An 18,230-nucleotide genomic window follows, 5' to 3' on the forward strand; every position below is an offset into this window, starting at 1 on the left:
AGGGGACAGCTCTGTCCATCTTGGGATGGAAGGCCATTTTAGAACACCGGTCAAGGTTCTTCAGTGCCTGGAAATTCCAACCTAGTAAATGCTCTGAAACATTCCCTCCATCCTGGCTTGGGAAGGATGCTGGGTCCTGTAGGAACACTTGTTAAGGAAAACACCCATCAATCGAATATGCTAGTGGCGCTTATTCACCCAACCCTCCTATTCCAAAAAGTAACCAGCACCCCCTAGATCCTGTTAAGACCCTTTGCTCACACAAAGGAAAATAGTCCTCCTACTCTATCTGAAGCAGCCAACCTCCCGCGTGACCTGACAGACTTCACTTTTACATAAGCACTCTCTTTAGAACGGAACTGCTGGGCCATGTGACACTTAGCTAATCCTGCTGCATACCAAGTCCAAAAGAGGTGAGACAGTTTTCTCTAGTGGCAAACTCATATTCAAATCCTGCAACTCAATGCGCGTGCACAGAACTTTGGTCTTTTTCTCACAGTGTCTGAAAACGTAACTATATCATAATGGAGCTGAATTACATGGCAGTGGTGTCCATCTGCAAAGCAGTTATTAAGGAAAATGTAGAAGATTTTGAATACACCAGTAGCACACCACCACAGACATGACCTCAGCACACTAGGACTTTCCAAGCTTCCCTATCAGAAGGTAAAGCACCTCCCTACCTATGTACCACCACTGCCTATTGGAGGCCAAACCTTCCCCTGAAGAACCTGACACTGCCGCAGCTCCTCCTTTGTCATTCCTTCCTGTATCTGCTCCTTTTCCTCCTTCTCCCCCTCAGGTGGGTCCACCTCCTGCTACGGCAGCTTAACAGGTTTGTCACTGCCCCTGAGTCACCTTCTCACAGCTCTGCTCCCTCATCCTCAGCTGCACCCTTGCCCTGCCCGGTGGAGAAAACATCCTCCTATATGCCCCACCCAGTCAGGACCCAATTCAGACATCTCTTCCAAGGTGCTTCCTACGGCCATCCCCTTCTATCACATGAAGGAAACGCCTGCAAGCTTCTTCACTGATTCAATGAGGGCATTAATTGAGGCCTTCCCTCCACTGCCTTTGTGCTCATCTCTGCCAAGGCCTCCTATCCCAAATCCTTCACCTACCGACTCAGAGCTTTGGCAGTGCTGGGTGGTCACAAACTGGTACCTACAAATAGCACAAATAACACAAGGTTCCCCCCTCCTCATCAATTATGGGGAATTCCTCTTCCTCTTGCGAGGTGAGGTGCACCCCTCCTCCTCCTTTCCTCAGGTTTCTTCCTCTTCCCCTCCCCAAGCAGCAGCCATTGAAATAGACACAAAGGCTCAGACCCACGTGAACCCGAGCTCTGAAAACCCCCAGCACAACTGCAACCGGACAAACAAGTGGGCATACAAAGGAACAAACAAGGGAAACCACAAAACAATCCTTCAGCTACAACATACAAAACCTACAACTACAGCCTACAATCTACAATCATAATGTGCAACTACAACATCAACTACTACTATACGATGCAATACAATATAGTACAATACAATAAAACAATCCACGTTAAACCCACTGAGGGAAACATTCATTATTAGTGTTTCTGGGGAAACAAATAGATGCAGGAAACTTGTTTGTTTTTTATTGTTCATGAAGGGACACACAAGGGGAAGAGCCGAAGAGGGAAAGGAAAGTAACGCAAGACACTTACACACAGTGAACAAACAGAAACATTGACTCAAAACACTATAATTACAATATACTATAAAAAGGATGAACAAGAGATGCAAAACATTTACCCAAAACTCTCCAAATATCCACCAAGTGTGAGTTTGCCCTGTGACACCTTCTCTCATAGCCCAGCCAAACCCACAAAGGAAGAGGGTTTTATCGGTGGCCGAATTTAGGAGATATATTAGCTTTAATTGGTTGAGCAAACTTCTCAAATCAACTGAGAGGGCCCTTATTGGCTAGACCTGCACAGCAAGTAAACCTGTTATTTGTTGCAAGATCCACAGCTTCAGATTGAATGGTGAATCATCACACAAGACCCAGAAGCATGCCAAGAGATTGTCGGGGCTTTGTCAGGACCCAAAAACACATCCCATTCTCATGCTACGGCTGAATCTTTTCTAAAAGATTTGTCCACTACTGTGGGCCAGATTTAGAGAAGTTCATCCGGGCTCAGTCACCAACCTCACCGTCTCACTAAGCCCCATAGAAATGTATTTTCCATAGTCTTTAAGTGGCAGCTGAGGCTCGGGCCAATGACATGATACACCAGATGCAAAGCTTTCTGGAAAACCGCCCAAGTCCACGATAAAAATAGTATTTGGTTCTATTAATTCCTATTGAGAATCTGAATTTGTGCAGAAGGTAATGATAGTTACCATCTGGAATATTTCAACCAATTTGTAACCTTGCTTTCCCCACGATTTGCATTTCTTTATCTTTCCCTTTAAAAATGGAATAGGTGTGTATGAATAGTATATTTATTATTCTTCTGGAAACCGAATAGTTGACCAGGTTTTCAGCCTAAGTCGAATAGCTTTTTATCCTTATAACGAAAGTTCCAACCCTGACTTATACAATGTATAGAAGAAATGTAAACTTTCTTTTACAGATATGTACCAGTATTTCTTTCTGTCTCATTATTATGAATTACGCATTAACCTCGAGATGGGCAGGCATTACCGCGTCAGGTAACGGCCCGATTTATGTTGAGGGTTTTATTGCTATTAGCACCCGGGATGCATTGCGGGTTGCTAATAGATTTTTTGAATTTGAGAAATGGCACAGTTGCTGTTTTTCAGTTTAAAAAAACCTCCAAAACAATGAACAAAACCAAATGGCCACCGTGGACATAGGGAAAAGGAACCACATGTAGTCCCTTCTCCCTTTTCCATGGTGGCCATTGTCGGGAATGGAGGAGGGCCAGAACAGCAAGTGTAACTGGAGCTGGAGAGGGATGAGACAGCCGCAGGTAAGTGGGGTGCGTGTGGGAGGGGAGTTTGGTAGAGGCGATGGAAATGGTGAGGTGGAGAGGGGAATTGGGCAGTTAGGCACAGGGCAGTGAGGGCTTAACTGCCCAGAAGGTATGAGGACTGCCTCCCACTACTGAGGAGGCTCAGAACGTGGTCAATACCATGAGGTATAGCCCACCTTCCCAGCTTCCTTATTGGCTGGTAGGCCCCATGTCATCCCATCCCTGGTTCACACAAACACACACACACACACGCACACACACACAACCTACCCACCCATCCGTACATCCAGATGCAGAATGGCATACCAGGAGATGGGCAGATTTCGGAATAGAGGGGCTCTCCAGATGTTTTGGCCTACAACTTCCTTGATCCCTCACCAATGACTATGCTGGCTAGAGCCAAATATCTGAAGAGCCAAAGGTTGCAGATCCCTGCCCTGATAATGTGGCATTATACATCCGTTTCATAGGCAATACCAGGAGGTAACCAGGGCCCCATGGTGTTTCCAGTGGAACGGGTGCATAACGCCATTAGCACCAGCTGTTACCAAAGCGGTAACCTGGGGTGCTAAAAAAAGGATTTTCATTAATTGAACAGGAAGCCGCGAGCGTCCCGTTTAATGAATGAAAATCCTTTGCTAAGATGGCTGCCATGGTTTTAGAAGGCTGGGCTCCCTACAGAGCCCCTCTTCCATTACCATGACGGTTGGACAAGCGAGAGGCAGTGAAGCTTCTGCGGCGACAATCAAGAAACGGGAGGGTGAGGGAAGATGGCACTGCGGGGTGGGGTAAGCAGCCTGTCGGTGCTGTGGAACGCAGGCTGAGATTAGTGGTTTCAGCCCCTGATCCACAGAACCTGATTGACTGCACCCCCGCCCTGGGTTCTAATGTGCATCCTCACACAAGAGATGGTCGATAGCGCTTGTTTGGAAAACTAAGCAAGAAGATAGTAGAAAATGGTTATTATTTAAATTACACATATTGTGAGGTTATTCTGTTGGTGACCGGTTTCGATGGTATAATCAGTCTAAACAATCTTGTTCAGGACAGATAATTGAGTGTAGTAGTCAAAACGGATTCCAGCATGTCTCGGGGTGAGGCTGTCTGGGCGAGCTCTTCTGTCCCCTGTGGCTTGGGGCGCTCAAACACGGATAGAAAGCAGTGGGTGATTCACCCACTACGGCCGGACCTGCAGAACGGCTCCTATCTGACTTTGAGCACCACCATCAGTGCTGCCACCAGCCCATGCGGACTGCTTTCTATCCGTGTTTGAGCGCCCCAAGCCACAGGCGACGGACCAGCTCGCCCAGAGGGCCTCGCCCCGAGACATGCTGGAATCCGTATTGACTACTACACTCAATCATCTGTCCTGAAGAAGATGGCTTAGACTGATTATACCATCGAAACCAGTCGACTTTTCTGGTTATGGTGGTCCCATAACCATAAGAGACATTTCCCTGAGTCATAAGGGATGCTATGTTTGAGTAGTGGAATCACTTCACATGTTGTGAGCCTTTTAAAGGTGTCCCACGGGTAGTGGGATCAGATTTTAATATTGTATATTTTTCCAGACGTCAACCACCTACATGTGGCCATCCTGTTGCCTTAGGGTGAATAAATGTTATGTGAAATTCCCATGGCATTAGCAGCCACATGTTAGCTTAGCAGCTACTCTTGTCAAGATCTAATAATTTAATTTGTTGTGGAAACCCTTTTTTGGTGGTTTTATGCTGGACGTTGCTGTTGTTTTGCCAAATCTAATGTTATGTATATTTCCCACACACATTGTTGAGAATTAGGGACAGTTTTCTTCTTGTTGTATCACTCTTAGACAGGCGGTGCACCACTCGCCATCTAGGGACAGGCACCCCCCTTAGGGATAGGGTGTTCTTCCGTAGGGCCAGATAGCACATTGTCTTTCACCATGTGTTGTATGAATTGGTGTGTGAGTCATTTGCTTTGACCTCAGCACTCTTTTACTCCCAAAGAACCATTTTGTTGTGTTATATGACTGTTAGTTAACGGTTAGGGAAGGTAGTTTTTTTCCTTTTCCAATCCTAAATAAGCCCTGTTGTTATTTAGTCTGTGTCCAGTAGTCACCCAAGGACTCAGGGCATAGCCCATCTGCTGTATTAATCATTTTATGTGCAGGTAAATCCGCACATCACCAGAGCAGCTGGTCTGGGATGGTTGGGTGGTGCCATTGTGATCCGGTTCTGGCCCAGAGTATTCTTAATACTGCGCTCACCCAGGTCAGAGAGCAAAAAAAACAGCGGCTACACGAGTGTGCCGTTTCGATTGCTACTAATCCTGTAGAAGGACAGTGATTTGGTTTAATAATTTCAGATGTGGAATGGGTACCCTACTTCGAATACGTAATTGGCCCTGGCTAATAAGCAAACCAAATAATGTTTGACTACACAAAAGAAGAGAGGGGATACAGAGCCCTCAGATGTTCATTACATTTATATTAGGTTGAGCCTAAAACATCATGTGCTGACTACTTTAGGTCATAATTCATGGCCTCAGTGACTGATGGTTACTAGGATGCTGTTCATGGTCTTCTGAGAGCGGAAATAAGTGTTGGAAAGTAGGTATGCTGTTCCTGAGGGAACATGTATTTTAAACTCTCTTCTGCTTGGCTTTCCAGGACGGGTGCTGGAGCTGCTTTGATGATTTCCATCTTCTGACTCCAAATGCTGTATCCGTTTTTATGTATGGCGCACAGACCATTTATGATGCCCTGAAGGCCAAACACCCTATGAGTACGCTGCTCAATGGACAAGAGGTTAGCCGGTTCTTTCTCCATTGCAGACCCTGCTGTAGAACACTCTTAGTTATAATCGTGCTCTGTACATCTAGCGCCTTCTTGTACCTACCTGGGGAATGGGTTCCACACCTCCTTTCCATGCATATGTCCTCAGGTATTTAGTGTATGTCGGTTTCAGGGCATGTGGACCCCTCCTCAGGCCTCCAAGGTTGATTGAAATGTTAAACCGATAACCAATACTGGTAGTGATAGTGTGTGCTCCGGAAGTTATCAGGAGCCAAGTAGACCTGGCCAACAGGGTGCATAAACACATAGAAAGTGGAGCAGAAACCACATTATTATGCACACAACGAGTGGGGCCTTTTCCTTGCCTACTGTAATATCTTGCAACCCCAATTTCAATTCCAGCTTCGCCCCAAAAATGATTGTAATTCACCTGAGGGTCCTTACCAATCAGATTGAGCATTTCACTGCACGTAGGTGCGATCTCAGGTTTAAAATACCCTGTTCATCAAATTATCCTTATTCATTTTTTACTGGGGTTCGCTTTAAATTCCATTTCATAATGGATATATTTGATGTTATCTCTACTCGCTGGAACCATTTAATTTGACCAGGCATATAATAATACTAATCATCACATTGTGATCTCTTGTGCATATTTTTTGCAGATTGCTGTGGACAAAAATTGCAACCTATTCCTGACCGTGCACTGGCACCCTGGATTTGAACAGCTTCCCAGTAATGTACGCTCTCTCTTCCGGACAGTCTCTCTGTGTGTTCCCGACCACACCATCCTCCTGAAAGGGAAACTCACCAGCCTGGGATTCAAGAGCCCCAAAGCCCTGGCGAGACGCCTCCAGCTTATCGCAGACCTCGTCAAGGAGCAGCTGTTAGTATTTCTCTTTTCAGCATGCTTTGTGAACTGTGTAACACCATTGTGCCAGGAAAAACCATGGAAGATGTTTTGCAGTTAAATCTCACTTCAAAAGTTATAGCTTTAGCTTTTTGATGGTGAATGAGCGAGTGAGTGCATCAGTAGTGCCAGGGCTAAACATTAGATTTTGAGGCGGGAGTATTGTACTCACTATTGTTGAAAGAAGGAAGTACAAAAAAAACATCCAGGGGTAAAAAAAAGTAGTTCTCATTGCCGGCGGAATTATTTTTAGGCAAATACAAATACATTCTAATTTGATAAACATGCATATTTTTGTTAGTGATAACATATACTTTCTTTATATATTTTTATCTTATAGGCTCTCTTTAGATGAAATAGCCAAGTAGTAGATGATCCCTATGGGGCATGAGCTGCTGATGCCTCTGGCCGGTACGCAGCAGCGCAGCAGCGCAGGCGGTAACATCTGCCTATTAGTTACTCCATGCTTTACGCCTCAGATTGTGTACATTCTTCATGATGACTAGTCTTTACCTGCTATTCTATAACCCAAGAGGTCACCCACACTATTAAAAAGGATTTCAAAGTTATGATCATGCTAACCCTGCCAAGGAGCCCAGAATGTTGGTCCCTTCTCTAGTTAGCCTAGTTAATCTAAATATTTAATGGCTTTAAATAACTTCAGTCCTCATCAAGAAGTTGCATCCGGGCAATGTGCAGGGCCTGAGTATTTAAGTATTCGGGAAGTCAGATACATGTCTTGAGTACAAACGTTGCACAGCTCTGAAAGTTAAAACGGTACATTCCATAGGCACCCTGTCTCAAAGCCTTGAAAATGCTCATGCATTCCATTCCATGTGAATACCATTTCTAAAGCGCTCCAAAGGCGACTGACAGGGTAGGAGCGCGTGCCTTCTGTCTGCCAATTTGTAATTATTGCCATCTGCAGAGAACATCTAAAGCATGTACTAGGTTTTACCAAGCAGATATTAGAACACTGCTTGTTTGAGTCTACTTTGTTACCAGCAGCTAATTCTGTTTTTTTACACGTTCCCAGCAACTGGGATTATAAGAGAGATGTAAGAGTAAGTAAAATAAAATTACTGATTACACCATCAGTCCGAGGTACTCACAGATCATCAGCCTAGCATCTGCTACAGGATAAGCAACTGGTTCATTCTTACATCAGGAACTCTTGAGACCAGTCCAACTGTTAGGAACCTGCCAGTTTCAGGCAGGGCTGGTAGTTTATAAAATGTGAAGAGCTAGCACCCACAGCATGCCTATCAAGTGGCTTTACCCTAAGGAAGTAAATGCCCTTTCCTTGGGCCGACCTCACAAAGTTGTTTAATACCATCCCAGATCTCCATTGTTGAACATGGCTGAGGACAGAGAAGGATTACATACATTCCTTAATACTTTTTTTTCAATCCCAATAATTTACAATAGTATAAAGATAGCCTATTTTAGCAATGTCTGCACACTGATTTTCTCAGCCCCAACTGCAGGGACGTCAGGTCCCCAAAATACCAGGAGTGGCAGAAGAGTCACCATGTAACTGATGACATCAAAGGAAAAGAGATTACATGATCATTAACCTGATGACTTCACAGTAAGTGACATCACAAAAGTAAAAATAAACGACAGTAACTGTCCATTTAATATAGTAACACATAGAAGTAAAGCAGACAAATGGCTAATGGCTATTTGAACTTTCAACCATGTATTACCTAAAGTGCTCAAAAACTTGACAAAATGACTAGGAGATCAAGTGTCACCAAAAAACATTATAGAAAGCTAACACAAAATAAAATCTATACTTCTTCCACCTAATTTGCAATTGTATTTGTATCATGGTTTTATTAGCGCTAACCTAGCTAGGAACAAACAAAGTGCTGTATATGTTGTTGAGGGTAACATATGCAGTAAAAAGGGGGTTTACATTTTGCAGCACATTTTCTCCGGCTTGAGTGGTGGGATGTGATGCAGGAATGCAAGGAGCCCAGGTGCCACATAGGTAATGACTGAAGCGTAAGTCAAGACAGACAAGGAACCCCTCCCGTCCTGGGATAGTGGGCTTACCAGAATGTATGCCAGGGCGTAACCTTCCCTAGAAGTGGGGTGCGGAATATGGGGTCTGGGGTGCAGTCCCTGACACCCTGAGCATGCCTTGTTTGCTGCTGTTGGTACCGCTGTCGATCACGCAAAATCTTCCAGCCTTTTTTCTGGCCAGTGTTCTCTCTTGTACGTTAAGAGGCTGTAAGATGCAGAATCCTGTTGTGGCAGAAGAAGGTAGCAGCCCCTTTAAGAGGGCAATCATGTGACCAGAGGTGGTTGCGGGAGGGGGGAACAGAGGGCCAGGGAAAAGGGAAGTTACCATTGCGGCCCCCTGCACCATGTCGGCCAGGAAAAAGGGGTGCGAACCAAGCGACGGGTAGGTGTATACCGCAAAACTGGGCATACCCGACGCCAGGGAGGACCGCGCCAGCAGGGAGAGGCTGGGTGACAAGACGGCAGTGCACGCGGCCTTCACTCAGCCTGCTAGAAGGGCGGCTGTGCAACTATCGTGAGGAGGACAGTGGAGGAAGAAGGGCGGGAAGGCACTGACAAGTCCGCAGATACCCGCGGTAAGGAGGAAAGGGAGGAGAACCCGCCCATAGCCAGCAACAGAAGGGAACAGAAGGGGAGACAGCACAACGTAGAGGGTGTAGGAGGAGCCAGCACCCACCACTTTAATAAGGACATAGATAAGCAAGCAGGAAAGCAAGAACAAAAAAAACAGAGAAGAAAGGCCCAACCCACACCAGCCACAGCAAGCATGGTGACACCTACAGGAAGAGGTGAGGGAGCTGAAGGCCATCATGGCAAACAAGCAAAATAGCCCACAGTCACCAGGCAGTGGGTGACGCCCTGATTTACGCTCGCGCCACAAAGGGAAACAGCATAGCAGCAGGAAAGGAAAGAAGGCACCATGGAGAATGAAGCTTCGCCAGCCTTGGGTGTGGTTGAAGGAGGACAGACACACCCCACAATAGGAACATCTCCCAGGGCAGCATTCCTGAGACGCCCCACCCCCTTCAACTTACAACCACATCACAACCAAGGGCAAAGATGGGAGGAATGGATGGAAGAGTCTGAGGGCTTTGTGAGGGCAGTAGGAGACCAAAACTCACCCAACAAAGCAGACATACTTGTGAACCTGGCAGGGAAAGAAATAAAAGGCATCCTGAAAACAATAACGCCCCAAGCAAAGTCCACATACGCACTATGTCCTTCTCTCCTCACATCTCTGACATCTCTAAAAAGTCACACTAACAGCTGCACCTCTTCAGAGGTATTCTTCCTTTCCTCTCCTTCCCCCATAAGCTCACTGTCTCCAGAGCTCTGGTTCTCTCTAGGCTGGACTATTGCAACAGCCTCTTTCTAAATCTGCCTGCTTCTACTCTACGCCCTCTGCAATTCATCCAGAACAGCACTGCGAGACTTGTCCTTGGCCTCAAGCCCAGGGATTGTATCTCTCCAGGACTAAACTCTCTGCACTGGCTCCCAGTGGCTGTGAGGATAAAGTTCAAAACCTTCTGCATTGTCCACAAGGCCTTCTGGAGCCTGGGGCCTCAATACCTTTAACTCTCTCTTCCTAAATATCTTCATTCTCGAGCTCTTCGCTCATCCGCCTTCGATTCCCTAGGGTCAGTTGCTTCTCCAAGCAACAAGTTGGTGGTAGATCTCTTTCTTCGGCTGGGGCCTCCCTCTGGAACAGCCTCCCTCCCTCCCTCCCTGAAACTTGAGGAGAACCATCTCCGGTTCCGGAAGCACCTCAAAACATTTCTATTTGTTTCTGCTTTTTCTCCTCCTCTCCCCTGCTGACTTCCTGGCTGAAACTGAATCTGCACTGGTTACCTGGCCACCCTCCGTTCTCAGGCCCAGGTTCCCTCCCCCGCCAATCACACACCTGCACTGCCTTCCTGGCAACCCCCGCACTTGGGACTTTTTCTGTTTCCCTACAGCCCTAATAGCAGCACTTACACCTGATGTCTGCACTTACCCTTGCACTTGCCGCCTGATGTCTGCACTTACCCTTGTAATTGCCACCAGCTGGCTGTACCTTAGTTATTCTGTTATCCTATGTACTGCACTGTCCCTTTCCCTTCCCATGCACACGATCTGAATGACACCTGGCCTAGTAGGATCACTTGTGTATAGGTGCGTTATAAATGCCATTTCATATCGTATCATATTGACCATGGCGATCAATCAGAAACTAGTCATGCTACCAATGCACCCAACTACCGCATAAACCATTGGAGAATTTGTCATTAGACTGTAATCGAAAATAAGCCACTGCGATTTCGCAAACTTCTCCAACGAGGAGGCCATCAGACTCAGGATAATTGAGGGTTGAACAACTTCAGCATTTAGAAAGCATCTCCTAAAGAAACCACTCTCATTACAAGAAATAATGGATCTAGCCAGGGTCTATGAAAGAGGAGATGTGCAAGCCACAGCCATTCAGAACCTTAATAGAAGGGACAGCGTTGCAGCGATCCAGGAGCGACAATACTTGAACGACCTAGGGCAAGGGATACCACCCAGACCGATGCTCAGAAGCCCATACCCAAGACAACCAGGGGAAAAACAGTGTTACAGATGCGGGTTTGAATTCCCTCACAAGGGGCAGTGCCGGGCAATAGGGCAAATGTGCATGTTCCTGTCCGTTTGCAAAGTGAAAGTCACCCTCCCCAACTACAGACCCACATCGCCACCAGGATTTCGGAGATGACAAGAACAGCCCAGAGGACCCAACTACAGAACAAACCCTGACCAGAACACCCAGAAAACGTACCAAAGGAGACCAACCACACTAAGCAGGGCCCAGACCGGTGTGATAAGGGCGATAAAAGAGCTAACAATACAATCGCCATTGCCACACCATGAGGAATTCAACTACCAGCTAAATGCAGGGGACTACCAAATTCGACACAACGAGCAGTAAGGCTCCCAATATGGGACAGACCCATATGCAGAATCACCCCCCAATTACACCCGAGAACCGTATGAAAACTCACCACCCAACTACACCAGAAACCTGTATGAAAACATACCGGCAGTCCTCACAGAGGAACTACAGGACCAACGACGATACGAACAATATGACAGAGACAGCAGAGAGTACATATGATTAATTAGTGAAGAAACAGATGACAGTGTGACCCCAAAAGTCACTGTACAGATAGGAGGATTCAACCACCACTTCATTGTGGGCACAGGCGCGACGGTGAACGTCATGGATGAACCACTCTACCATGCGATAAAAGACATGTACCCAAGGAGTCCATCGCAGGGCTGCTTATTCCAATGGAGCACCGCTCACCCACTCCAGTCAAAAGGTCTATTGCACTGCGATCCACAACACCAAGGCAAGAAGGTGGCCAGCACCATCCATGTCACAGAGAGCCCTAAGGCAGGGCGATGTCTCCTAAGCTACCGCACAACTCATGCACTGGAACTCATAGACATACACTATAACCAATCCAAGTTTGTGCAAGGGCTTCCTGCACAATCACATTTACTGTATACCATGACCTGCCACAGAAGTACCCTCCAAAAGGTCAAGACCTTATACCGGCACTATTTGAAGGAGTTGGCAGACTAAAAGATGTGGTAATCTCGCTCCACATGAACCCGAAAGTGACTCCAGTACCCCAACACCCACGCAGGGTCAGCTTCCATTTGCAAGCATGCGTGGCACTAGAACTACAACTCCTTATTGATAGCAACATCATTGAAAGAGTGACAGGCCCAACGCCATGGGTACCGCCATTAGTGGTAGTCCCAAAGGAGAATGGCCGACTGCGACTGTGCATCGACATGCACATTCCCAATGCTGCCATCCATAGGGAGAGACACCCTGGCCCCAAAATAGAGGATGGTCAGGCTGAATGAAGCCTTTCATTTCTCCAGGATGGACCTCAACCAGGGGTACCACCAGCTGGTCATACACCCGGGCTCCAGACAATCACCACGTTTGCAACACACAATGGACTCTTCTGCTACAAGCAGCTCAACTTCGGGATATCGTCCGCGCTGGAGATATTCAAGGAAACGATCCACAGGCTAATATGACCTGTTCCCTGCGCACTAAACTACAGCAGTGACATCCTGGTGTTTGGCACGTCGCAAGATCAGCATGACGAAGCCTTGAAGAGAGTGTGTGACATCCTACATTCAGCAGGCCTCACCCTCAATGGAGATAAGTTTACCATTAACCAACGCAGTCTTAAATTCTTCTGACACATTTTCTCAGACCGAGGGATTACAGCCGACCCTGAGAAGATACGCGCCATCGTTAGTCTAAGCCCCCCAACCAAGGTTGCCAAGGCACACTCGTTCCTGGGCATCGCAGGCTACTGCTCCCACTATCTCCCTGATTACGCCACACTCACGGACTCCCTCAGACTGCCATTAAGAAGGAACTAACCAACAACAGAACACCTGCATACTTCAATCCGGAGAGGGACAATGAAATTACAGTAGACGCTATCCCTGTTGGCCTAAGAGCCATCATGGCCCAGTCTGAACGCAATGGACAAAAAAGATGTAACATTATGGCCTACACAAGCAGAGCCCTGTCGCCCACGGAACACGCTTACTCCCAAGCTGAGAGGGAGAGTTTAGCGGCCATCTGGGCATGCAAGAAGTTTCACCACTTTGTCATAGGGAGGAGATTCACCCTCATAGCGGACTACCAAGCACTCACCTCCATCTTTGGAAACCCAAAGACAAGAATACCCACGTGAATTGAATGATGGCCATCATCGGACTCCAAGAATATTTTTTTTATATCATCCACAAGCCGGGAGGAGATGCTAAACCGGCCGACTACTTATCAAGGCACCCGGTGGGGCACACAAATGACTTGCTAGAAGAAGAGGCAGAGTCCTACATCCAGTACCTCTCAGAGAATGCCCTCCTGCCGACACTTACACTCGCCCTGTTTGAGGACAAAAGTAAATCGAACCACACCATCACAACAGCATTACAACTAAACAACACAAACTGGTGGAGAAACTACCGGAAAGAGGTGACAAACGACGGAGAGGTAGACATGAAGGAGATAGAAAGAATGGCCAGGATACAAGAGGAACTCGCCACCAAATATCAAGGGATCCTAATAAGTGGAAGTAGTCCCCAAGTGTCTGTGGAAAACAATAGTGAACCTAGAACAACAGGGCCACTGAGGGCTTGGAAAAAAAAAAGATACTCTGTAACCAAGTATGGTTCCCATACATGGACACCATAGTAGAGGATGTATTAACACACTGCCAGGCCTGCCAGAGAGCAGCAGCGACCACAGCACCTGCCCCCTAAAGATAGTACCACTGCCCGAAGGACCATTCAACGAGTAGCACTTGACTTCTACGGGCCACTAGATGAAGGGGGCTACCTGCTGGTCGCAATAGATGAGTACTCGAGGTTCCTAATGGTGAAGTCAGTAGAGTCCACAGCATTCCATGACATAGTAGGAACCATCGACCACATATTCAGCGAGTGGGGAATACCAAAGGTCGTAAAGACGGACAATGGGCCTCCATTTCAAGGACACAAATTCTGGAAACTGGCAGCGCAACTGGGGTTCCAACACCAGTAGATAACCCCCTTATTATCCCGGGCCAACAGATTGGTGGAGCGATTCATGGCCACCATCAAGTGAACAAGGCAGAAAGCCCACCTAGATCATACGTCATTTCCTCAATCAATGTGTCAAATGCTGAGAATTTATAGAAACACGTCACACGCAGCCACTGGCAAGACACCAATGGAAGGAAAGCCAAGGAACCACAGCTACCCCTGGGCCAATTAGTGCTGGTACGCCAGAGACAGTAGAGGAAGATGGATTTGTGATACGACCCAGAACCATTCCTAGTGACCGAAGCAAAAGACACAATGATCACAGTAACAGGAGACGGATGTGAGATAACCTTGAAATGCCTCGTTCTTCTACCTGCTACACACGGCAGAAACAGGAGAGACACAACATGGAGAGGCGAAACAAGAAAACGACAGAGAAAGCAAGGAAGCAGCAAGGGCCGAAGATCATCCAGAGTGCGGCCAAGGCAAGGTTGATGAAAGATCGGACGAACCACATGAGCCAGGAGGACGACCACACTGAGTAGTAAAGAGGCCACCATGGCTCATAGAAGGGATGTGAGATCAAGGATGTTTCATGATAAGCAAGCGGGAGGTGTTGCAATAGTGGCCCCTTTAAGAGGGTAGTCACAGGATCAAGGGCGGGAGCGGGGAGGAATGGTAGGGAAAAAGGAAGTTAGCTAAGTGATGTAAAGTAATAATCAAGGTTGGCAACGGAAAGGGCTCTGTGTCGACTGTGTGCGCCACACACATAAGCCCACAACAAATCCCACACAGTCACAAACAAACATAATGAGCGGATGGGGAAAGATACCGAACAAGAAGAAACCGTTCCCCAAGGTGGGTGGATGGCAAGACATCCAGAGAGGGGTGAGACGTCCAAAGAGGGGCAACTGGTCCAGACCGCCAAGCCTCCACGAACCCCAGCGAACAAAAAGGGGACATACACCATTTTGTATACCCCCTTTTTGTTCACTGGTGATTTTGAAACCATATGCAATGATAACCAGCCTCAGGGAAAATGAATGCCACTGGGATGGTGTTTCAGTAGGCAGGTGCAGAGCAAGTGAACACCTGTTTCCCATTTCTTTTCCTTGTGTGAATGTTTAGTTCATGCTTGGTGATGGCCTGGCTCCTGGAGGAGAGTTACCCAACTCAGTCATGCTGCAAAATGATGGGTGGTCCTCAATGTGGCCAGATGTGTCACTGGAATGCCACTAAGCAGGCATTCATCCACCAATCGATGTGGAAGATTTTCAGGGCCTGGACTGTGGATTCTGAAGTCCTCGGGTGGAAGGAAGGATTTTATCTTCAGCAGGAGGGTTTTCTTGTACCAGGTGGTTTGGGTGTTTTTGTTGATATATGGACGGAAGAAAAGCATGATAGTGAACTGAAGTGATTTGGCCGTCACGTCTAAAAGAGTTGTGAAGCCATCAAGGTGCATGTTGTTCGACCATCCATGAATGTTATCCTGCTTAGATGGGTGACTGAGTGAGACAAATTCTGTTTTTGTGAGATTGTGCTTCAGGTATGTGCTCGTCATCCAGGCTTGGAGGTGATGTGGAGGCGACGTGAGATGATTCCTGAGGCTTGAGATGTCCTGTATACCCCTGACATTTAGGTATAATTGGGAATCACCCACATATTGATGGAGTGAGATGTTGGGTTGTGTGTCATTTTGTATATGAATTTATGTTGTACTGTAATATAAATACCTGTTTATAGTGGTTTCATGCGCTAATGTAGTAGATATATTGGATACATTAATAATACAGAAAATGTTTATAATAAATAGATGTGTAGACAAATAAGTGCGTTTCAATCTTATTGCTAGTATAAAGATGAAATGTAGAATTCTCTGGAATAATTGTGCAGAATTGCCATCACTACAAAATTACACACTACCCCCTATCAGATTAATATCCCATGGTTTTTAGTTAGAGGTGTACAATATTTCCGGTAGTAAACTGGTGGAGTTTTGAGAGCAGTGGATGTTAGTGAGATGTTGAGGTCATGAAGGAGTCATCCTAACGCATCCATGTATAGATTAAAGATCATCAAGGAGAGTATTGAGCTTTGTGGGACTCCATAGCCTTACATGGTTCAAATATTGAAAAGGTGGGAGTTGAAAAACGAAGTTACATAAATGTTCAGGAAAGTGTAGGAGGATTAGGATGGACAAGTGATGGCAGTGTAGGGTTGCAAGGTTATGTGTGGGGAAACAGGTATGTTTTGAGACTATTTCCATAAGAACCGATGGAGGATACAGAGTGTATGTGAAGAGGTAGGGTGTTTCACACCCTGGGTGCCCAGTGGGTAAATGCTTTTTGTTGTTTGTGCATGTGAGTTTGCAGAGTGCAATGTGTAGAATGTGTTGACTGGCTTACCTGGTGTTTTTGTCGGTGATGGGCTTGAGTTTGTCATGAAGGTATGATGGAGTTTTGATGTGGATGGCTTTAAATGCAATGCAAAGTCCTTTGAAGGCAATTGTCTGGGGTATGGGGATCCAGTGGAGCTGGGCAAGTGCACGGATGATGTGTCAATGTTTGGGTAGGTGGCAGATGAGTCTGGCTCCTGTGTGTTGAATGACTTGCGGGGAGGGGGGCAAGGGTGTTGTTGGGGAGTCCTGTGAGAAGAGCATTTCTATAGTCTATCTTAGAGAGAATGAGTGCTTGGGCTGAAGTGCATAAGTCATCAGGAGGAAGAATATGCCTGCTTTTGCGTAAATGTGTAGTTATATACTGCATGTTTTGGTGACAGCGACTATGTGGTGTGTGAAGGAAAGGTAGGGGTGGATGGTGAAGCCAAGGGATTATCAGGTGTATAGAGGGATATGTGTGGTTTGCCCATGGTGAGGTCTTGGGTACAATGGCTGAGGTCAGGTTTGTGGCTTGAGGGGCAGATGAGGAGGTATTCTGTTTTGGAAGGTTTGAGTGGGTGGCCATTCAGTTGGCGATAGTGGAGAGACAGGTTTTGAGGGTGTGGAGTTGTGAAGTGGTTGAAATTTGGAAGTATATTTGTGTCATCTGCATATTGGTGTAAATGAACGTTGTGTTTGCTTATGGTCTGTTCAAGGGATTCAACATATAGGTTCAAGATGAGTGGAGATAGGGAAGAGACTTGTCGGTCCCCATACTTGAAAGGGGTGTGTTCTGATCAATAAGGGGGCATGGAGACAAAGTGTGTCCTGTCACTGAGAAAGGCGGTGAACTAGTCAAGTACGGTGCCTTTGCGATTCATCCTGTGGGCTAGGATGTTTAGCAGAATAGTGTGGCCGATTGTGTCGAAAGCTGCAGTGAGGTCAAGGAGTACTTGTAGTGCTGTGGAGGTCATCGAGGATGTGAAGAGTAGCAGTCTCTGTGTTGTGTCCAGGTCGAAATCCAGATGGAAAGAGGTTGGGTAGGTTGTTTATGGTGATGTGTTGTTGCAGTTGTGTAGTTCCAAATCGTTCCATGATTCTGGTGAGGTATAGTAGGATAGTAGTGGGGCAGTAGTTTTGAGGCAGGGTCAGGTTGAGAGATGGTTTTTTGAGAATTTTCCAGTTTTGAGTGCAGTCGGGATAGTACCATGAGAGAGACAGGAGTTGATGATGTTGAGGCAGTGGGGAGTTAGGGTGGTGATGCAAGTGACTGCAACTTGAGGTGGGCATGCATCATCCAGGAAGTTTAAAGGTTGTGTTTTAGCAGTGAGGTTGATGAGGGTTTCTGTATAAATGTGTCAGAAGGTGACCCATATTTTGGAATTTTTGGGAGTCGGGGGTGTGAGTGGGAGACCTGACGGGAGGGCTGTCCTGATGTTGTGTATTTTGGAGTTGAAGTAGTTCATAAGGGAGTTGCATACTGCAATGGATGGGGGTGTGGAAGGTGTGGATGGTGGTTTAGAGGGGGACTTGACGATGTTGCATAGTTTCTGGGTATGATTGGTGGCGCATTGAAGTTCTTGGAAGT

At 46.6% G+C, this 18,230-nt stretch overlaps 1 protein-coding gene across 1 annotated transcript in view; it reads left to right on the forward strand.

Annotated features, from left to right (window-relative positions):
* LOC138452855 (uncharacterized) overlaps positions 1-18,230 on the forward strand; it is a 1,928,742-nt gene that overhangs the window by 1,133,900 nt on the left and 776,612 nt on the right. The window contains exons 48-49 of the mRNA XM_069605205.1: positions 5,622-5,759; positions 6,413-6,633. Of these exons, the coding sequence (XP_069461306.1) occupies positions 5,622-5,759; positions 6,413-6,633 (359 nt within the window). The remainder of the gene's footprint in view (positions 1-5,621; positions 5,760-6,412; positions 6,634-18,230) is intronic.

This window comes from Ambystoma mexicanum, chromosome 4p (genome assembly GCF_040938575.1).
Source record: "Ambystoma mexicanum isolate Mex_15411 chromosome 4p, UKY_AmexF1_1, whole genome shotgun sequence".
NCBI classification, from domain to species: domain Eukaryota; kingdom Metazoa; phylum Chordata; class Amphibia; order Caudata; family Ambystomatidae; genus Ambystoma; species Ambystoma mexicanum.